Source organism: Mustela erminea, chromosome 20, assembly GCF_009829155.1.
Source record: "Mustela erminea isolate mMusErm1 chromosome 20, mMusErm1.Pri, whole genome shotgun sequence".
Classification (NCBI taxonomy): Eukaryota; Metazoa; Chordata; class Mammalia; order Carnivora; family Mustelidae; genus Mustela; species Mustela erminea.
The window spans coordinates 39585694-39608615 of NC_045633.1; the positions used below are offsets into that span (position 1 = coordinate 39585694).

The 22922-nt window shown below is 48.2% G+C and overlaps 1 protein-coding gene and 1 long non-coding RNA gene across 3 annotated transcripts in view; one reads left to right on the forward strand and one right to left on the reverse strand.

The window, feature by feature from the left end:
- Positions 1–22922, reverse strand: part of CRCP (CGRP receptor component) — a 57926-nt gene that overhangs the window by 12705 nt on the left and 22299 nt on the right. Inside the window, exons 5-6 of one of the 2 annotated variants that reach the window (XR_004281722.1) lie at positions 10574–10631; positions 3875–4927 (exon numbers count right to left, since the gene is read on the reverse strand). Coding sequence is in view for 1 of the 2 variants with exons in the window: in XM_032327011.1 (XP_032182902.1) it covers positions 4781–4927; positions 10574–10631 (205 nt within the window). In the remaining variant the exon portion in view is untranslated. Of the gene's footprint in view, positions 1–3832; positions 4928–10573; positions 10632–22922 lie in introns of those variants that run through there. The other variant, XM_032327011.1, reaches the window with a different exon arrangement.
- LOC116580597 lies at positions 3779–14539 on the forward strand. Its single transcript, XR_004281723.1, has 3 exons — positions 3779–3882; positions 9119–9122; positions 14526–14539. It is a non-coding gene; the product is annotated as an uncharacterized LOC116580597 (long non-coding RNA).

The following is a 22922-nucleotide window of genomic DNA, read 5'->3' on the forward strand; positions in this document are numbered from 1 at the left end:
ATGCCATGGAATCACATGGAGTAACCTTTTTTCAGAAGATTTTATTTTTTTATTTGTCAGAGAGAGACAGAGATCGAGCACAGGCAGGGGGAGCAGCAGGAAGGAGAAGCGGGCTCCCCGCTGAGCAGAGAGCCCGATGCGGGGCTCGATCCCAGGACCCTGGGATCACGACCTGAGCCGAAGGCAGACGCTAAACCAACTGAGCCACCCAGGCGTCCCCAAATGGAGTCATCTTAAATGCATATTGCTACGTGAAAAATCCAACCTGCAGAGACCACATACTGTACGATTCCAACTGTATGGCCCTCTGAGAAAGGCAAAGCTGTGGAGACAGTAAAAATACCAGTGACTGAAAGGGATTCGAGGAAGAGAGCGGATGAAAGGTGGAGCACAGGGTGTCTTCGGGGCACTGAAAATATTCTGATGATACTATAACGGCTGAATACAGGTATTTGCCAAAACCCCCATTCCTTCTATGCATTACTGCACTTTCTACTGTACAACAGAGTGAACCCTAATATAAACTATGAACTTTAAGTAGTAAAAGTTTATCAACACTGGCTCATCAAATGTGACGAGTACACCACACTAATGCATGATGTGAGTAACAGGGGAACCTTTGGAGGGGGCAAGGGCCTGCAGAGGAATTCCCTGTACTTTCTGTTCAATTTCTCTGTGAACCTCCTTGAAAAAAAAATTTTTTTTTTTTTTTGTTAAGTGCAAAGGATTTCAATGAACATTCCTTCAAAGAACATATAAAAGTGGCCAGTAAGGACACAAAAAGATGCTCAGCTTTAACAGCCATTAGGGAATTATAAATGAAAACCACAGAGAGAGAGCACTTCACAACCACGGGGATGGCTGTAACCAACAACAGGGACAGTAACAAGACAGAGACGGGACTCCGCCACGCCCTCCGCCACGTCCCGCCGGTGGAAACACGGTACAGTGCGAGTGCTATGGAAAACAGCCTGGCAGCTCATCAAATAGTTAAACAGAGTCATCACATAGCCCACCAATTCCACTTTTTTTTTTTTTAAGATTTTTTATTTCTTCATGTAACAGAGAGATCACAAGTAGGCAGAGAGACAGGCAGAGAGAGAGGGGAAGCAGACTCCCTGTCGAGCAGAGAGCCCGATGTGGGGCTCGATCCCAGGACTCTGGGACCATGACCTGAGCCGAAGGCAGAGGCTTAACCCACTGAGCCACCCAGGCGCCCCCACCAATTCCACTTTTAAGCATATGCAAGAGAAAGAACACAAGTCACCAAAATTTTCTACAGGAATGTTCACAACAGCCAGAGTAGAAACAACCTGAACGTCCAGCAACTGAGGAATGAACAAACAATGGTACATCCGTGCAATGAGCTACTGTTCAGCCATAAAAAGCAACAACATAGCTGCACCATGAAAATACGCTAACCCAAAGAAGTCAGATGCTAGACACCATAGACTGTAAGACTCGATTTGTGTGAAATGACCCAGACAGGCAACACATCCAGGAGAAAGCAGGTCAGTGGCTGCCAGAGGCCGTGGGGGAAATGTTGATGAAGCGTGATGGCTGTTCTGGAATTGGGAGCGATGGTGGTGCAACCCTGTGATATAGTCAAAACCACAGAATGGTATAATCTTAAAAATAAGTAAAAGGATCTCTAAGCAGTTTTACTTCCTCTTAACTCATTTGTTCATTGTGTAATTAAACAAGGTCTATGATTCTTTTCAGAGTCTGTGATCTGTTTTATTGTTTACTGAGGAATGATCCACTTACACAAGTGGGTGTTAAATTAGTTTCCGGGGAGAAAATGATTTAGCAAAGGCTTTCTGGAGCATTGATTTACTTATTTCTCACTAGGGGGTAAGCTTTTGAGCTGGTGCACAATTTAGGGAAATGGTACCCATTATTTTATGAACAAACCCTGAATAAATGGGAAGTCCTCTGAGGTGGCAGTAGGTCATACTGTAACTTTTTTTTTTTTAATGTGTTTTTTTTTTTTTAAGATTTTATTTATTTATTTGAAAGTCAGAGATCACAAGTAGGCAGAGAGAGGGAAGCAGGCTCCCTGCTGAGCAGAAAGCCTGATGTGGGACTCGATCCCAGGACCCTGGGATCATGACCTGAGCTGAAGGCAGAGGCTTTAACCCACTGAGCCACCCAGGCGCCCCATACTGTAACTTTTTTAAAAAGATTTTATTTATTTGACAGAGAGAGATCACAAGTAGGCAGAGAGGCAGGCAGAGAGAGAGGGAAGCAGGCTCCCCGCTGAGCAGAGAGCCCGATGTGGGGCTCGATCCCAGGACCCCAAGATCATGACCTGAGCCAAAGGCAGAGGCCCAACCCACTGAGCCACCCAGGTACCCCCATATTGTAACTTTTTTAAAAAAAGATTTTATTTATTTAGAGAGTGTGCGTGGGAGGGCGAGGGGCAGAAGGAGAGAAGACTCTCAAGCAGACCCCCCACTAAGCATGGAGCCCGATGTGGGGCTTGATCCCACGACCCTGTTATCATGATCTGAGTCAAAATCCAGAGTCTGACACTTAATCAACTGAACCACCCAGGTGCCCTCATGCTCTAACTTTTAAGCAAAAGGGGGCAAGGGAAATATTTGGGTAGGGAAATATTTGGGTAAACCTCTCACTGGGAGTCAATTTTTTAAGAGTGCAGCTGTATTATCTTCTTGATAGATAACTGAAAAATCTTCCTGTGTCAAAAACTAGGGCTTTCCCCTTAAAAAAAAAAAAAAAAAAGCAAACCGAGAATCTAGGAAAGCCTGGAATAACAAAGGGAGACTGGTCGACCTAAAAATACATCTAGCTACAGTGACTGAGCCCTACACTGGCAACAGTTCTCAAAACTCTGCCTTCCTCACATGCCTGACCCAGATCCCCTTATAGCTGCCCCTCCTAGGGTGACCAGACACTGGGAGTGAGCCTCTGTACGGGGACATAATTCAACTGTCAAGAACACATTCCGTAACACGCACAAAGGCCAAGGACAACAAACACACGAATGTGCTTTCTTCTTTTTAAAGAATACAACAGTCATAGGGTCAGAAACGAAAACCACACAGAAGGATATAAAATGAAAAGATTCCCAGGCTCCCCTGCTCTCCTTCCCAGATGTGATACTGATTACATTTCCTGTGCAAATTATATTTCTGAAATGTTATTAATATGGCAGGAATATTACACAGAATATATTTCCTCTAAGTCTTCCAGAGCCTGCCTGCCTTCATCAGAAATGGAGCTTAAATTCAGGTCCCAAGTATTGAAACTTGAAATTTTCTTGCAATCTAAAACAGATTTCAGACCTAAATAGATTCAATTTCTTTTTTTCATAAAAAACTTACACATTTTACCTTTTAAGTCAGATTTTATTTCTATTCATGGCAAAACAAACTCTTCAAATATTTATAAAAATACCAAAAGTTGGCAGTCACTAGGAAACAATTTATTATTAACTAGATTAATCCATTAAATGCACTGAATACACTCAAGGTTAAAATGAAACAGTGACACAGGTTCGATGCCTTGACAAATAAATCAACAGTTCCTGGTAAAACTTCCAATACCGAAGAGAAGTTTAAAAACAACTGCCCTTCGAATTCTAGTTTTGTGCCTGTAAACAGGTCTCAGCTGATCCTCAGTGATAACCGGTTAACCACCACATCACTGTGACTGGCGGGGTTGGGGGTGGTTGCAATAATCTTGTAATTACAAGGGCGTGGGAAGTAACCCAATTAATAGCACCAAAAAATATGTAATCTCACAATAAAAGGAGCATTGATTTGAAAAATTAATGTCTGTGGGCATTTTCTTCCCCAAATGGGGGGCAGAACAAATGTGGGCAACTACTGTTGAGCAATATTCCCAGGACCTAAGGCAGTGACCTCGGTATCAGCAAGCTCCTCAATGGTCCTTCTCCCACGACCTGGAACTGGAGCGCTGAGGCCACTGCCACCGCCAACAAGCTCCAGTTCTCATAACCAGGCTCTAGTCCTTCATATCCGGTCCCTATCTGTGCCCCTTCTAAAGACGCAAACAACCCACCCTGGTGCAAGTGCAGCCCACCTGGCCTCAGGGGGCGGGCAGGAGACGCACACGGTCCGACGGGCAGCCAGCACTGGACTTCTGTCACTGCTGTCCGCGGCCTGCTGTGCGGCGCGCCCACTGGAACGGGCGGGCGCCCTAACGTTGCAGACTAAGTAGTGAGCTGGTGAACAAGAGCCCTGCCAGGCCTCTCTTCTCTTATCCTTGCTGTTCTCGAGGAAGAGATTCCTCTCCGGTGAGCCAAGTCCAGCGGCTCATTCCAACCTACGGCAACGACATGTGGCTCCGGGAGCGTCTGGTCATCTGCCTGGATTCTCCCCGCTCAGCACCCCACAATGGTACTCAGCGTCCCTGCTCAGGAAGCGCCAAGAGCAGCAGACGACATGACTCCGACACGGCCCATCCCAGGCGACACAAGCAGTCCTCCTGCTGCATACAGGGCCTGCCCACGACTACGGCAAAGGCCACAGAAGAAACGCTTTACCACGGGGGCCGCACGGTCATCGTCCTGACGCCGTCCGCCTCCCTTCAGCTCTCTGCCCTGACAGCCTCCGTCTGTCTTCACCACGCTGTGTCTCTCGGAGGCACGAGGAGCTCTTCTAAGCTTGTTTTTGTGGTTTCTGCAGCCAACTGTGAAACCAGGCCTGCTGGGACGGAGAGGGAAACCCTGAGCAATCCTCTGGGTGCTGCTGACTTCTCAGGGTCTTGAGGCGGCCAGGCCGGCCGTGCCCCCCTACGCAGCGTCCTCGTCATCCCCCGTCGCGTCGTCCGGGTTCCTCTTCGGCTCGGCCTCCGGCCCCGCGGGCAGAATGCTGGTCACGGTGCGGAGAAGCGCCTCGATCTGCTCCTCCGTGAGCCGCTCTTCGCTCTCCTCCACCATCTGCGGACGGAGACCTCGCAGGGTTACGGACGAGCCGCGCAGGCTGAGTCCGGCCCTGCCCTCCCCACCCACGCCATTCCCGGTCTGCTGGCCTCCGGCGTGCCGGGCTCGGGGCCTGGCTCCAGAGCCCCCCGGGGCTCTCCGTCCTGGCGGGAGGGAGGCAGAAGCCGACTCCAATTCCCAAGCCACTGCTCAAAATGGGTCGAGGCAAAAAGCAAGTTGCAGGTTAGCACTTTTCTTTTCTTTTCTTTTTTTTTTTTAAGATTTTATTTATTTATTTGACAGAGAGATCATGAGTAGGCAGAGAGGCAGGCAGAGAGAGAGAGAGGAGGAAGCAGGCTCTCTGCTCGGCAGGGAGCCTGATGTGGGGCTTGATCCCAGGACCCTGGGACCATGACCTGAGCCAAAGGCAGAGGCTTTAACGCACTGAGCCACCCAGGCGCCCCAGCACTTTTCCTCAAAGAAACAGAAAACTCTACCAGTCCTACATCCACCCACGTGCACACGTGAGTCTCTGGCGAGCGAAATGGCCCTTTACACACTTCTGTACTTCACAAGCACAGCTGTAACTCAGGAGTCCCACCAGCGACTCACCTGACGGTGGCCCACTGCGTGCCAGAGGCTCCCCCACTGCGTGCCAGAGGCTCCTCCACTTCGCATCCCCACTCCCACCACCGGCAGCTCTTCCGGCAGCTCGCGTGCCTGACCGCACACGGCACTTCCCGTCTGGTACTTCTCAACCCTCGCAACAAGCCCGGCCCAGGAGAGGATGGGAATCCCAAGCCAGGCCTGCCCAACACTTAACACCTACAATCAACCTAACACACACCATGTGGCCCTGGTGCTCTCCTGGGAACGGGGAGCAGGAGTCTGACGAGTGGCGGCTGGGGAACGACCCCTGCTGTCTCACTAAATTAGGTCCACTTAGAGCCCAGCTTGACACGTCCTGGAAATCTACACACGAACGACCCTCAATTATGAGCCAGTTTTCTCAGCCTCACCTCTAGTTCTCCGTTTATTAACAAATACAAACACAGTCAACAATGTTTTTAAGAGTAACACACCGGCAGGCAAAGCACTAACCCATGTTCCCTTAGGGGCACAGTCACCTACCACAAACGGCTAGACGTGTCCAGGGTCCTGTTGTGCGGCATTTCCCAAAGCAACTCTGAAATCTGCCAACTAAGACCAAGAGGAATCCCACGAAGAAATCCTAGCAGATTTAAGTAAAACAAATGACAAGCTAGGCTTACAACCCTGAAAAGGATTTCAGTCTGACTATCTCACTTCAGACGACAGCAGAGAAGGTGATCAGATCAGGTAATGTGTCCAAGATCACATCACAAACTCCTGGCAAACCACTGGTCTCTTCAAGTTTCTACAACCAGAGAACAATCCTGAGTGTTCGAGGGTGGGAGATCCTGAGTGAACCAACGGGGCTGCGGTCACATAAAATGACCATTTCCTAAAGATTCAAAGGCTCCGTAAAATGTAAGCCCTATTGAACAAGAAATGATCCTCAAAAATCCATTTTTTAAACCAGATATGTAAAATTAGGGTGTGTAAAAGGAAGTAATCTAACACAGACTGTCTCCAGAATATGAAGGAGTTGGAAAGGGGTACATCTGATTTGATTATTTAATCTTAAGAAAAGATGGTCTCCACCGAGAGAGGAATGTCTCCAAATTCATGAACTGGCACATGCATTTGGTTCACAACTGCTCCCCAGCTTGGGGGAAGCGGGCAGGGAGGTCCAGATGGCTCTGGGACGCTGACAACCAGCAGTACTCGTGCGGGGGCTTTCCCGCAGTCACCACCCAGCACGCGGCCGTCCACAGATGCATAAGCGCGGGCTCAGCATTATGAAGAAAACCCAACTTGGGCCTCACAGCAAGTAGTGCAAGGTCTTGTGACTTTGGATTCCAGCTCTTTCTAGAGTACGATGCCTCTGTTCTTTCCTCCCTCAGAGATGCAGACTGGAGTCCACTAGTTTGAAAAAATTTAGTTATATGACTTCTGAGAAGCCTTCATTTTTAGAACACCAAATAGAGAAGACTTGACCAGGCCACCTTCCTGCATCCCTGTCTCTGGTCTGGCAGATGCAGCGATGGTCACGCCTCAGCTAATGTGTTCCCAGTGAGCGTGCCGAAGAACAGAAGCTTTCATCAGCACACACTCCTCGGGTCACAAACTTTTCACACTAAGATTCCCAGTCACAGCAAGAAAACCCAAACCTCATTAAGCAAAATGAAACACATAGACACAAAAAGAAACTCTCAGAAACCAAAAACTTACTAACCCCTCTTGGATCAAGACAAAATGATACGAACTGTATCACTCGTCACCTTTTCTTCCCAACACAGAGGAAACTGAGGCCAAAATAAGGAAACGCAAAGCACCATCTCAACATTCTCTAAACACCTGAGTTTTCAAGTTGTTCCGAATATAAGGGCGAATGAATGTGAAAATACCAAGTATTTGCAGATGGGTCAAAAAGAAAGTTTTATCACATACAAATTCCTAGGGGCTGTCAAACTGGCCTATTATACTCCAAAAATGGTTGCTTCTCATTCTAAGCTGTCAAGGCAAACTTCCTACTTTACCTGAAACAACAAAACAACTCAAACTAGTAACAATGGACACTTCTAACTATTTGACCCAGAACAGTTCACTTAATCTCTGTAACTTTCAAGTTTTCTCCACTGTAAAATGAAAGTAATGCCTACAGTAAGGACCAAATGAGAACACATATTACAGTGTTTTGTAAGCCATAAAACTCTTATTCACTCCAAGACATTTAATAATCACTTTAAAAAAAAAAAAAGATTTTATTTATTTATTTGACAGAGATCACAAGTAGGCAGAGAGGCAGGCAGAGAGAGGGGGAAACAGGCTCCCCACTGAGCAGAGAGCCCAACGCGGGGCTCCATCTCAGGACCCTGAGACCATGACCTGAGCCGAAGGCAGAGGCTTAACCCACTGAGCCACCCAGATGCCCCTATAATCATTAACTTTTAAAAAAAATATTTTGCTTATTTATTTGACAGAGAAAGACAGAACACAAGCAGGGAGAGGGGGAGAAGCAGGCCTCCCGCTGAGCCAGGAGGCTGATGCGGGGCTCAATCCCAAGACCCTAGGGCCATAACCTGAGCTGAAGGCAGAGGCTTAACCATCTGAGCCACTGACTTTTAACAGGCATACATATATGGCCGTGCTATTCAGGACAGTGGCCTGTGAGGTCATGAGGCTCACTGTCCTGTGAGCTCACAAACTGAGAGCCAGAGAGCTCACAAACTGTTCCCATACGAACACACGAGTGGCAGAAATCACGGAAGCTGGTGGCTTCCTCCTTCCCTCACAGACAGCAGACAGTCACCTGTGGATCTGTGGATCTCAGCAAATCATGGCTGAGGTGTAACCAAACGCAGCTTCAGCCTCCAAAACGGAACACTAATAAATGCTGGGTGCCGCACATGCTTCTGGGCGTGAGGAGAATAAATGAGCTGTAAGGTTACCGCAGGGAATCCTCTGTACTTGACACCCTGCGCGAAAACCTCATTTCTTATCCCTCCTTGGGAGAAGAGACACTGCCACAAGCCTTGGTAAATGTTTCGCTACCCTCTTAGCCCAATCCCAGGCTTGGGGGAAACCGGACTACAGAATGGTCTGACTGCTGGGAAACAACACACACATGAAGACCTACTACCCACCTGTGAAAAGAACAAAAGAACAGACAGTCTCCGGGGATGCCACACACATCTTCCTTCTCGCTATGCAGGGCACATGGCTTGGAGGAGAAAGTATGGCTTTGTCAGACAGACCCATTAGCCCGTCACTAGCACAGACTCTGCGGAGGGCATGAAAGGTGACATCCACAAATCCCATGGCATACAGCAGCACTCTTAATAGTAGCTAATTGTACCAAGTAACGACAGAGTTTCTACAGGGCTGAGGTCACGCTAATCCTCATCTCCTCTCTCCTCTGTCATTGAGCCATGAATAACATATGTTGCTGATTAAAGTTGGAGGAGACAGGACATGTGATCTTTAACCCAGAGGGACATGGATTAGTTTCCTGCTGATTTGTTTGTTTTTTCTTTTCTAAGCTGTATCTCCAACACAGTTGAAAGCATCAGAATAAGGGTAGCAAAAAAAAAAAAAAAAAAAAAAGGATTTTTATTTAGCCTAAAGGCCAGTTCCCCCAGAAAGTCACCCTTTATGGAAGGAATTTTTCTAATTTAATTTTGGGTGCACTTTGAAGGACAGAAACAACACTGGGATGACAATAAAAGTTATAGTCAAAAACTAAATTCCCGTGACACTTTCAAAAAGGGTTCTTTATAAAGCAACTCTAAACATCATAGGTATTTCTGGTTACTTTCTTCCACACTTTTCTGAAGGAACTTTGACAAAGGAGAAGTTCTTCTGAATTTGACTTTGCAAATTCCTTAATTCTCCTTTTGTTAATTCTCCGATCAGTTTTTTTTCTTAAACCGGCAGTTAAATGGCCTGCCTGATTATTTAGAGCTTCGGTGGTATTCTCTGCCCTGCACAGCGGAGGGAAACTGCCCCAGGACATCAACACAGCAGCTGCTCAGTTTGTCTCACTGGGCCTCATTTTCATACTCTCCTTAGACCCTGTGTGGCTCCTGCTCTGGCGGCTTCGCACCATTCTAAAGCTTGTGTCGCCTGTGCAAGTGATGAGAGTCCACTGAATGGTCGTATGCAGCGAAACAAGACCATCGAGTCTGTGGTTTTAGCAAGTGAACTGACCGTGGTGGGAAAGGCCGACTGGAGGGGCCAGACTGAGGCAGGCATGACAAGAGGACAACCGCGAGAGCCACACTGAGAAGTGACAGAAATGGACACGGCGCAGCAGGGAGAGAAGAGAGAACAAAGGAAGACAGAAGCACCGGAATCTAGGGACCGAGTGCGTAGATCAAAGGCGGAGGACTTCCAGGTTTCTGGCTTGGGAGACTGGGCCAGGCGGCCGAGAGAGCACGGGAGGAAGGGCACATGTGCTCCGTGAACCGAGAACAGAAACGGGGGAGTAGGGTTGAAGGGCGGGAGTCGGGGAGGAGAAATTCTGCCAGAGTCGTGGTGCGTCTATTGTTTCCATGCAACATCTGGTTGGCAACAACCCCTACAGGAAACCAGTGGCCAGAATGGGGCAGGACATCAAGGGAGACACAGAGCCGCTGAGATGCCCAAACCCCGAGGAAGGAACTCAATTTCCTCTCGTCTCTTACTTTCACCAAGTCCTTACCAACTAGGATCAAACTGGTGAGGTCCCCTTCTGTCAGGAAATGGGGATAGTCGGGCCGTCTTTTCAAGAAATGGCAATTCCCGGGCGCCTGGGTGGCTCAGTGTCTTAAAGCCTCTGCCTTCGGCTCAGGTCATGATCTCAGGGTCCTGGGATCGAGCCCCACATCGGGCTCTCTGCTCGGTTGGGAGCCTGCTTCCTCCTCTCTCTCTGCCTGCCTCTCTGCCTACTTGTGATCTGTGTCTGTCCAATAAATAAATAAAATCTTTAAAAAAAAAAAAAAGAAATGGCAATTCCCGCTCATCTGTTCTCCGCCTTTATCACCCCTTCCTCCCTCGCAGGCCCGGAAACCAGCCCCGCACGCTCAGGCCATCTTCACTCACCAGCTGGATCTCAACAGCAGTCATAGGCCTGTGATTCAACAGCTGAAGCTTTTCAGCTCTGTCAAAAGAAAGGTACAAAGAATTGAAAACTCTTATTCCCTTCAGAATCCTGAGTCTTAACCAAACTGTTTAGAGAACGCTGTGTCGGATGACAAATGGGAGAACCCGCTGGAACGTGGCCTTCAGTTTCTTCAACTGTAAAATGAGAGCATGGGAACAGGAGCGCCTACGTCGGGACTCTCGGAGGGTCCAAGTGTGTGTCAGAATTCTGACAACAACAGAGACACTGACTAAAAGAAATGTAACAAACAGCAGAGGTGCAGTCTTAATACATTTTATCTGAAAAATATGAAGAAAATAACATTCTCTTAATCCAGATTACAGAAGGATTATGAAACAATCTTGGTTGGTTGGTATCACTTAGAAATGGCTGAGAATTTGGGGCGCCTGGGTGGCTCAGTGGGTTGAGCCTATACCTTTGACTCAGGTCATGATCTCAGGGTCCTGGGATCGAGCCCCACATCGGGCTCTCTGTTCAGCGGGGGGTCTGCTTCCCCTGGCTGCTTCTCTGCCTACTTGTGATCTCTGTCAAATAAATAAATAAAACCTTAAAAAAAAAAGAAATGGCTGAGAATTCCTTTTTGAGATTAATATTAAACGTCAGATTTTGACTTATTATTTTAGAAAACAAAAACCAGGACAGGAAGCGGGCAGGGGCTAACGTCCAGAGGTACAGGCGTAGTCCTCGACCCACACAGTTAACAGTCCAGCTGGGGAAAAAAGACAAACACAAGCAAGTCTTAACAAACATGTAACAGCTGAAGTAAGAATTTTCACCGGACACAAGGCCACAGCGAGCTCACTGCCAGAGGGGTGGCTGAAATGTGTGGACTCTCACAGGTGACACAGGACTTAAAAGAAAAAGAAGAGCTCCAGTGACCGCCCCTGGGTAGGTGACAATTTTGAAGTTCCATCTCTCATTCTGACCCGGGCACTCCAGACTCATCTTTCAGTTCAACTCAGTAAATATTTATTGAGCTTAAAGACATTCTGAAATGAACAGATGAATGAGCGACAGGCCCACAGCTGCTTTGGGGGAAGCAGCACATTAGCCAGCCGTCCTATGCCTGGGTCTCACCATCTGTACAACAGCAACAGAACAGAACTTAGAATCTCAGCAGGGGGTTCGCAGGGACGAACATCTCTCCGTTTATACTGCCGGCAGCTACCATTTGTTGCTTACTTCCATATGGCGAGCACACTGACCCCTCTGACTTAACCGACGCTGAGATGGTGAGTAACTTGCCCAAGGTTACACAGCTAGGAAATGGCAGAGCTGGGACTCGGCCATCAAAGCTCATGTTCTTAACCATCTGCTTCTAGTACTCAGTATTCAACACGGTGACTGTCACACAGCTACATCTCCACAAATGGCAGTCATTAGGGAGGCACTTGTAATTAAGTTCTACTTCTCATAATCCCCCAAACATTTCCTCTAGACTCAAAGATGACTTCACAGAGGAGGAAACCCTTGCACTGGGCCCTGAAGCATTTTCTAGTCAAAATGATTATAGGAAAGGGGAGTCAGGGCCGGAACAGCCCGAGGAAATGGCCAGAAGAACAACAATTACGGAGTTTTGGGAAACAGCTGCAGGAGAGGCTGTGGGACCTGAGGCTGGGTCATCACAACAAGACCACACGGGCTCCAGCCACAGGGCTGCCCGTGACTCTGCGGACACCGGAAAGCAACCGAGGAAAGGCGTGACATGCTCTCAGGTGAGAAGAAATGAGGCAGGGCTGGCAATGAGACCGGACAGTGAAGCGCTCCTGGCCACCCCGAGGTACAGTCAACAGGACCTAACAACCGCCTCAGAGGGGCGGGGACAGGAGAAGGAAAGAGAAGAGTCAGGGTTCAGCGTCAGGCTTTTAGGCTGTTTGGGAAAAATTTATTATTTGAAATCTGAATTCGAGTTTGTGGTTGCTTTCGGAACAACAAGGAGAACTCTGTCCAGCCACCTGCCTAGTTTTAGGTCTAGTGCGACAGCAGACTGGACGTATCAGCAAGGAGTCACACGAAACAACGGGAGTGCACCACAGTCCACACCAACTACACAGCAAGTGAAGACCAGGACGGGGGGAGCAGGTTGACAGTCAGAAGTCACCGGATTTGCCAAAACAGAGGGCACCAGCGGCCTGTGCAAGGAGTTTGGTGGAATGACTGTGGTGGGGACTAAGGATTAACTGTGGAGAAATTAACCTTTACTTTTCCTGTAATGCAGTATCACTGCTTTATTAAGACCTTCAAAACAGACTCTATTCTACATTTTGAGTATAAAAAATCCACAAGTGCGCCACAGTGCAAACAGAAACATACAACAGAGGATTTCCATAATGATCAATGGTACACAGCCAGGCATCACACGTACAGAACCCAACATTCAGATGAACTGAAATTATAAGATAAAATAAAACCCAACTTTAGAAAAGAAAAACCGAAGTACTAAGGATCCCAAAACATTCTTAGCTCTAATGAGATTTCACTGGACTCAAATCACTCAGAGGGGAGGCATTCACAATACGACCCCGTTAACCCAGCTTGGGAATTCTTAGGAGCCATGAGTGGCTGCATCGGGCAGGCTGACAACCAATGGCAACCAGATTTTGATCTGAAAACTCCCCTTTATTTGGCTCTAAAGTTATCAGGCTTTTGAAAGGCATCTTCCTCACTGCCCCTCAGATTTTATTTTTTTTTAAAGATTTTATTTATTTGCCACACAGAGAGATCACAAGTAGGCAGAGATGCAGGCAGAGAGTGGGGGAAGCAGGCTCCCCACAGAGCAGAGAGCCCGATGCGGGGCTGGATCCCAGGACCCTGGAATCGTCCCCTGAGCCGAAGGCAGAGGCTTAACCCACTGAGCCACCCAGGCGCCCTGCCCCTCAGATTTTAAACAATTTGCTTTCAGTACAGTTTGTATTGATGTTCTTTGTTCAAACAAACCTCAGTTTTCCCAGACCAAAGCAAATTTAGGTTTGGCCCGTGTCTAGTAAAACCACCTGAGAGGGAGGTCCAAGAGGCAGATGCAAAAGCAGAAGCAATGGGGTCTGTGCTTAGGTTCAGAAGGGGTTTCAGAGGCTCCCTGCGAAAGACCAACTCATAGATGGCGCGCGGGGAGATGTGAGGAGAGAAGGCAGTCAGTCCGGCTCGCCTGTCCCGCAACTCGGACGCAAGGGGAAACGGCAGGAGGAACAGAAGACGAGGCCTGACGGTGGCACAGGCAAAGGACGGAAGGCAAGGGCAGACAACTGAAGCGTTTTACTTCCGACGTGCACTGTAGGTCGGACTTAAGGAAGGTAAAGGCCAAGCAGAACGACTTGACAACTTTAATTCTCGGAGGGTGAACGTTCCCTCCAAGCCTAATCTGATATTTCACAACGGAAAGCCAAGACCAGCGTGGCACAGCACCGCTCTGCAGGGATTTAAGGACGATCCTCGGGGTGCTTCCGGGAGATTCTGCCACCACAGCACGGTTTCTCAGGAAATCGGAGAAGTGCCCGAAGTCGGGCAGCAGAAAGACCCCGCAACGGGAGTCTGAAGGGGGACGTGAGGCTGACGGGACAAAGGCAGCCGCGCGAAAAAGTGCCGGAGCGACGTGACGTCCTTCCCAGCGCACTGGCAGTCTGTCCCTCACCAGATGCCGGAGCCGCCCCCTACGCCACCCGTGAAGAGGTGTCCTTTCCGCTGAGTTCGAAGCACAGTGAGCACAGTGGCTCCCTGCTGCACGCCGAGCAGCCCCAGGGAGGTGCGCGACGGGTGCGGGAGGACCACGGCCAGCGGCAGGCCCAGCCCTGCCTGCGGCACCTGCAAAACACCCTCCCCTCCGCCGGCACCGCCGCACCAGGCGCACAGATGGGACCAAGCGGACAACAGGCCGCAGGGACTGTGGAACCTAAGCCCGTCTGGGCCCCGGGAAGACGTGGTGAGGTGCAGGAGGACGTGGTAGGGACCGCGGCAGCCGTGGGTGCACAAGGCTCAGACGACGGAGCTCTGAGTGGGCAGAAGGAGCATCAGGACCGGCAGCCTAAGGAGGACAAAGCCTGAGGGGACAGCGGACACTGCACAGGGCAGACTGGCCGTGCCTGATACTGACCTACTGATCTCTGCAGGCACAGAGCTCACGGGTCTGGTTCTGCGCAGCACCACAGACCAAAACACCCTCCTGACAGGTAGAACTAAGAGAGCGCGACAGCCTGGGGACGGCAGGTTCTGGAGGGACACTGCAGCACGGCTGCCGGCTGAGAGCTAAGCACAAGGAAAGACTGAAATTATAGGGGAGAAAGGGAGAAAGACTCTCAGAAGAACAAAGAGGCTCGTTGTGTTCCACTGAGGCCACAGCACTGGGCGGGGGGCAGATCTGAGGGGACCTGAAGGGAAAGGCCGTTCATTCACTGGATAATTTTCTCAGTGAAGGAAGTGACGTCACCATCTGAGAAGGCAGGACGGACCAGGAATAAGACCAGCGAGCAGGTGTGTCTGTCTGTCCTTGAGAGAGAGGGAAAAGGAGAAGCAGACCCCCCAATGAGCGAAGGGCCCAATGCTGGGCTCGATCCCAGGACCGAGAGACCCTTTTAAAAAATACTTTATTTATTTATTTGTCAGAGAAAGAGCACAAGCAGGGGGAGTTGCAGAGGGAGAAGCAGACCCCTGCTGAGCAAGGAGCCCAACACAGGACTCGATGCCAGGACCCTAAGATCTTGACCTGAGCCAAAGTTAGATGCTGAACTGAGTCACCCAGGTGCCCCCAGCAAGCAGTTTTTGTTTTGTTTTGTTTTTAAGATTTTATTTATTTGTTTCAGAGAGAGAAAGAGAGAGAGAGAACACAGGCATGACAAAGGGGAGGGTCAGCGGGAGAAGCAGACTCCCTGCCCAGCAGGAAGCCCAATGCAGAACTCGATCCCGGGACTCCAGGATCATGACCTGAGCCAAAGACCATCGCGTAACCCACTGAGCCACCCAGGTGCGCCCTCCCCACCCCCAGTAAGCAGTTTTTTTGTTTTTGTTTTTAAGATTTTTTAGTTCTTTATTTGACAGACAAAGATCACAAGCAGGCAGAGAGGCAGGCAGAGAGAGAGGGGGAAGCAGGCTCCCTGCTGAGCAGAGAGCCCGATGCGGGGCTCGATCCCAGGACCCTGAGATCATGACCTGAGTCGAAGGCAGAGGCTTTAACCCTCTGAGCCACCCAGGCACTCCTCCCCCGCTCAGCAAGCAGTTTTAAAGACCCAACTGAGCTGGAAAATAATATGAACCTCATTCCAAATAAAATTATTCTTACCATCATGACCCAACTGCATGAACGAAGAACAGAGAAAAAGGACAGCCGAATGAATGAGTGTCTCTGCTACAGATCAGTCACAGCGATGGAACTCCTCTCACCGACCAGTCGCTGTCCTGCTGGGCTCTGAACGGCTGGAGCCGGTCCGGCGGTTACAGAGAAGGGCCTTGCGAGTCCCCAAGTAACAAAATCGCTCACCGCTGCCCCCTGAAGAAGCCCACTTGGAGTCCAACCAACCAAGCAAGCTCTCTGCCGCCACACTCGAGGAGCTGAGCACGGCAGGAGCGAAATCACGGAACCACACTCCCGCAGTTCACTCCCCCAGCTCGGGGGCCGGGGCTGCAAACCGTCCCCTCTCCCCTCACCTCTAACCAAGCCTGCTTCCACCGTCTCCCCTTTCGCCCCGTCACTTCAGCTCACTGCACTTGAGCTCCTGTCCCAACGGATCACCAAAACCGTTCTTGCCAAAGGGCCCGGTGACCTCCACACGGACAACTCCAGCGGATGGTCTCCTGTCCTGCTCTCCCTGGTCCTGTGCTATCACTCCCTCCTTAAAACTGTCTACCCTGCGCCCTCTGCACAAACCATTCTTGCCTGATTCTCTTACTCAACTAGACCTTCATCTCCTTCTGGGCTTTGTCTTCTGCTGCCTGCTTCTGTCGCATTCCCACGGTCCATCCTTCACCGTCTGACCCCCTTACATCCAAACCTCACAATCTCACCTGCTACTATAGGTTTTAGGGCAAGTCGTCCACGTTTTCATGCCACGTGACCTCAGCTCCAGACCTCTGTAACCAGCGGCCACCTAGATATCTCCTGAACACCCGAGGCCCACGTCAGGCTCCAACATCCCGAGGGAACCGCCTCTCCTTTCCTACACGCCGGCTCTACTCTCTCAACTTCTCATCTTGGTAAAGCAGCAGACACCCAGGCTAGAAACCTGTGGGTCATCCTTGACCCCTCCCTCTTACCCACTGCCAGTATTAAGTCACCGAGAATTAAACGCTCTCTTTCTTGTTTGTTTTTTTTTAAGATTGCTTCTTTTTCAAAATATCCATCCCCTCCTCACCATCTCTATAAGCCCCAATTCTTCTTGGTTAGAAGACAATGGCCTCTACCCCCAGAGGTCTGCCACTTTTTAAACCTATCTTCATTTACAAATAAAGTACCTTTTAAGAGATGAAAATCTGGCCACCTCATTATCCTGCTCGTAATGCTCCCGCTGTCCCCACAGGTTTTGGTACGAGTTTGAATGTCCTTAGTTCAGTCTCCAGAGCCGACTGAAACCTGGTGTTTGTCAATCTCCCGAGGTTCACATGCATTTGCTCTCCCCACGCACTCAGACCCCAAGAGATGAAACTAAACACTGCCCAGAAAAGCATCAGGCTACTTGACTCTGTGCCTCGCACACCACAATCCCTCTGCTCAGAGAGAACTAACTCGCCTGCACCTGACTGACTCTTCCTTTATATTAAAACCCAGTGTCACCTCCCAGAGACAAAACGTTATACTCAAATTCTGACACTTCAGTGGGTCTCTCTACTATGACCCTCCTACTGTTACACTGTATTCATCTCTGTGTCCCCCAAACAGAGACAAAGCTGGAGGGTAAGTTAAAGAGTTAGGCAGGACCGACTTTCAGGAAAAGCACAAAGAGGAGACAACTGCTGAACACCGGGGAGACCTGGGACAGAATTCCATGCTCTGAGAGCAGACAGCGCAACCACACGCCAGACAGCAGGGAGACGCGACAACCTCCCGTCTCCTCTGAGCTTTGCTGGCCCTAGAAGTACACGTCCCACATACAGTGCCAAACCCCAAGAGTAATCTGTGTACAGATGAGTTCCTTTTAAGGACTCTAAGTTATTTTACAAACCCACCTATGGTCCTTCTACTCCTGGGAAGTGTAGCTGCGCGTCTTACGGAGGATATCTCGGGACGAGCCGGGGCTGGAAGCCAGGCTGCAGTTCTCAAGAACTAAATACCTCAAGCAAGAATCAATGATTAAAGAACCACATGCTCTGGGGAACAAACATGCTACAGAAAAGTAACAGGACTTCGAGTGGAGTCTCAATACTATCATTTTGTTGAATAAAGTTATGAAGTTCCTACTATGCCCTCAAGGACTCTAACAGTGCAGGTATTTAAGCAAATTAGTAAGGTATAAGGTCTCCTTGTCCCAGGAGCCCTGGACCATGTAAGGGCTATTATCATGAATCTCCTCCCCCGGAGAGGACGGCAGAGAAGAACTCTCAGGAGATACGCAGACAGAAGGGTCAAAGAGCACTTCAGCAGTTTCTGCTATAAATGGGATTCCTGTCTTCTGTCGCACTGGCTAGCCCAAGATGGACCCGGTCTTGATAGCATCCGGCAAGCAGCCCCTGGGTCACAGGTACTGTGGAAAGCCAAGCGGCTGAAACTGCACCTTGGAGAAGGCTCCCGACCTCTACAGAGAAAGCAGCCCGCCAGCCCCCTCTCCTGGTTGTTTGGAGAACAACACTGCCTGCCGCTTCCGCGTCCCACTGTCACGGACAACCTATGTGACTATCCTGGCACATGATCTGTCTCAGAAATCAACCACTTAATGAAAGGCACCAAAAAGTCACAAAGGAAGTTAAAAATCCTCAAATTTAGGATCACAAATGGTAAAAAGGAACTGATCTGAACATTACAATGTGCGTAAAATTTACATAGATTATGGCCAATCGTGAATCATCTTACCAGCCCATTCTCATTTTGGGCTTCTTTCTTTTTAAATTAAACTCTATGCCTGACGTGGGCTTGCAACCACAACTCCAAGATCAAGAGTCTCTGCTCTACTGACTGAGCCAGCCAGACACCCCATTTGTGGGTTTCTCGAATGGTCGCCAGGTACATATTTGTAGCAGAAAAGATGTAGGGATTGGGAAGCAATACATCAGACCAGACAAATACTGAGAAGTCGTCTTAAAAACCAACTATGAGGACTTGTGTTGTACATAAGAGAAGGGTGAGACCACCGAAGCCAACCTTTCTGCTGACTGTACCAACACCAGGACTACATACAAAAGCAATAACCTGAGAGCTCCGAATGAAAAGTATACAAGAGGAGGAGGACTGGGGAGGGAAATCAACTTGAAGAACTAGTTAGTGTCGGGGGAGGACTTGAGTTTCTTTTGCTTTGTTTTCTCTTTTCTCTTATAGCCCTGATCCTCGGGCCACAGAGGAGCTATGGCAGTAGTTGCAATAGGCAGCTAAGACTCCAACAGGAACCCCATCCTTCCAGCCAGAACACTGGGGAAAGAGGCCCCTGGGCCCTGGAAATCTGGATGAAACTCACACCTCAGGGGCAGCTCCCCCAGGGAGCCTAAGCAGTGAGTGTAAACAGGAAGAGAGTCTCGGGGGTCCAGAGTGCCAAGTAATACACCTTTTTTCCCTTTCCTTCCTTGCTTTGCCCCAAGGGTGGCAGCAGTAACAACTGTACATGTGGGCAGCTAAATCTTTGAGAGAAATTCAGTACTTGTGGCCAGAGAACCAATGGGGGCCAGGGCTCAAGTGGGTCAAAGAGTATGGGGCAACCCCAGAGAGGTATGCTAGAGAAGGGGATTCCCCTGAATTTGATTACCATTCAGCACAAACCCTAGGTTCAGCCTGAGCTATTCCTGTGCAGAAGAGCCCCAAGCAACAAAAACCAGACTCGGCCCAGCAAACACCAATCACACTCTAGTCTCACTTGCAAAAAAAGATCCAAAGCTGCAGATCAAAGGTTTTAAAACCTAAACTGACATGAATCTTGCCCATGGAAGGCAAGAGACTTGAGGTGTGAACCTAACTGGGTTGACTAACTGCTAAAAGAAACAAACAAAAAAAAGCAACATGAACCAGAGGGTTTTAACAGGGTCCAGAGTCTATAATATTCAAAAGGTCCAAGACATAATTTAAAATTACCTCAATGGAAAGAAAGAAAAGACAACTCATTCTCAAAGGAAAACATAATCAACAGATACCAAACCTACAATAACCCATATGTTGGAACTATAAGACATTAAAGTAGCTACTGTAACAACATTCTTGAAGTGAGCGGAATAAAGTAAGCTCTTAGGAAAGAGACAGAAATTATAAATAATAAACAAATGGAAATTTTATAACTAAAAAACATAATGTATGAAATAAATTCACTGGCTGGACTTACTAACCAAATGGAGATGACAAAGTCTGTGAATTTATAGACAGATCAATGGAAATATCTTGTTTGAACAACTAAGAGAGGGAAAGAAAGGAAAAAAATGAACAGAGAGGATTCAGGCAAAATGGCCGAGTGGAAAGAACCAGGAATCTGCCTCTCTACCACGCAGAAAACAACGTCTAGACAACTAGACCTCAATGTAAAATGCAAACTATACAAGCTCCCAGATGATCATACAGGAGAACACCTAGATGATCCTGAGTTTGGTGGCGACTTTTCAGCTACAACGCCAAAGATACAACCCATGAAAGAAATAACAGATCAAGTGGACTTCATAAAAATTAAAAACATCTTCTCTGTGAAACATCAAGAAAATGAGAAAACAGACCACAGGCTAGGAGAAAATATTTATGAAAGACACAGGATAAAGGACTGTTATCCAAAATATACAACAAATTCTTCAAACAATAAGAAAACAAACAACCCAATTTAAAAATGACCAAAAGACCTAAACGAACACCTCATCAAAGAAGATACACAGGGGCACCTGGGTGGTTTGGTTGTTTAAACGTCTGACTTCAGCTCAGGTCATGATCTTGGGTCCTGGGATCCAGCCCAGCATGGGGCTTCCCACTTGGCGGGGCGTCTGCCTGTCCCTCTGCCTTCCCCACGCTCATGCTCTCTCTCTCAAATAAATAAAATCTTTTTTTTTTTTAATTTTATTTATTTATCTGACAGACAGAGATCACAAGTAGGCAGAGAGGCAGAGAGAGAGGAAGCAGGCTCCCTGCTGAGCAGAGAGCCCGATGTGGGGCTCGATCCCAGGACCCTGGGATCATGACCTGAGCCGAAGGCAGAGGCTTTAACCCACCGAGCCACCCAGGCGCCCCTCAAATAAATAAAATCTTAAAAAAAAAAAGAGGGACACAGATGGCAAAGATGCTTGGCATTTAATATTATTAGGAAATCATGCAAATTAAAACAGCATACCATTTGGGCGCCTGGATGGCTCAGTTGATTAAGCCTCTGCCTTCAGCTCAGGACATGATCCCATGGTTCTAGGATCCAATTCCACATTGCGGGGGGCGGGGGGGGGATTGTCCCTACTCAGTGGGGAGACTACTTCTCCCTCTGCCTGCCACTCCCGCTGCTTGTGCATTTGGGCGTGCACTCTGTCTCTTGCAAATAAATAAGTAAAATCTTAAAAAACAACAACAAAACAAGATATCATTTTACGCCTATCAGAATGGCCAACATCCAGAACACTGAGATCACCAAATGTTGGTGAGAACTGATACCTACAGAAACTCTCATTCACTGACGGGGAATGCAAAATGATACAGCCATTTCAGAAGGCCGTCTTGTGATCTCTTACAAAACTAGACATGCTCTTACCCTGTGATCGAGCAAGTGCACTCCTTGGTATTTACCCAGAGGAGCTGAAAACTTACATTGACAAAAAAATCCTGTACACAAATGTTTAAACTAGGTATTTATGATAACTGCCCAAACTTGGAAGCAACCAAGATGTCCTTCAGTGGATAATGAACTCACAAATTACAGTACCTTCAGACAATGGAATACTATTTAATGCGAAAAAGGAATGAGCTATGAAACCATAAAAAGACACGGAGGAAGTTAAATGCGCACCACCCAGTGAAAGACGACACTGTGAAGAAGATGACGTATGTAGGTTCCAAGCACAGGACTTTCTGAAGAAGGTGAACTATGGAGTTAGTAAAAAGACCGGGGGTTGTGTGTGGGAGGGAGGGGTGAACAGCCGGAGCACAGAGGATCTCCAGGTCAGTGAAAACACTCCATGCGATACAGCAACAGGGGGTGTACGTGTCATACATTCATCCAAGTCCACAGGATGCGCAGCTCTAAGAATGAACCACAGTGTAAACTACGGACTTCGGGTAATAATGATATGTCAATGGAGGTTCACTGATTGTAACACAGTTACCAATCTGATGGGGGACAGCGACAAAGGGGGAGGCTGTGCATCTGATGCAGAGGGAATATATGAGAAATCTCTTGTCTTTCCCTTAATTTTGCTGTTAACATAAAAGTGATCTAAAAATATAAAGTCTTAATCTAAAAAAAAGGAGAAAGGACAGAGATGATTCTAGAAAAGTGACAAAGTAAAAAGCACCAGGAATTTGTCTCTCCATCTAGATAATAACTGCACTGGTAGAGTCGGTCTGATTAACTATTTTGGAATTCTAGGGCCTCTTAAAGGCTTGCAACTTCCAGGGTAAGACTTGGAAGGTAAACTAAAGTTAATTTTGGTCAATTTTAGCCCTTAGCACAGTATACCATCCTCCAATTTTATTGGTAGGCAGCTGTACACATGTTCCTGAAGCAGCCTGCATAGATCCTCCTGAAGCCAGAGAGGGCAAAAAAGAAGCTGTCCTCCCCAAGGCCTGTGCTCTAATCACCGACAGCTGCTTCTGATCAGAGGTGCAGGTGATGGCACCATGGCCACTGCTGCGCCACTTCCAGCTCCCTCTCAGCACAGAGTCTGCTGGAGATTCTCTCCCTCTGCCCTTCCCCTGCCCTGCTCATTCTTGCTCTAAAATAAGTATTTTTAAAAATTTATATAAAAAGACAAAGCATCCAAAATCTATAAAGAACTTAGCAAACTCAGTGCTCAAAGAACAAATACTCCCATCAGGAAATAGGCAGAGGACATGAACAGACATTTCTGCAGAGAAGACATCCAGATGCCCACAGACACATGAAAAAGTGCTCTGTATCACCAGGCATCAGGGAAATACAAATCAAAACCACAAAGAGATACCACCTCACACCAGAGAGTAGCTAAAATCAACAAGTCAGGAAACGACAGATG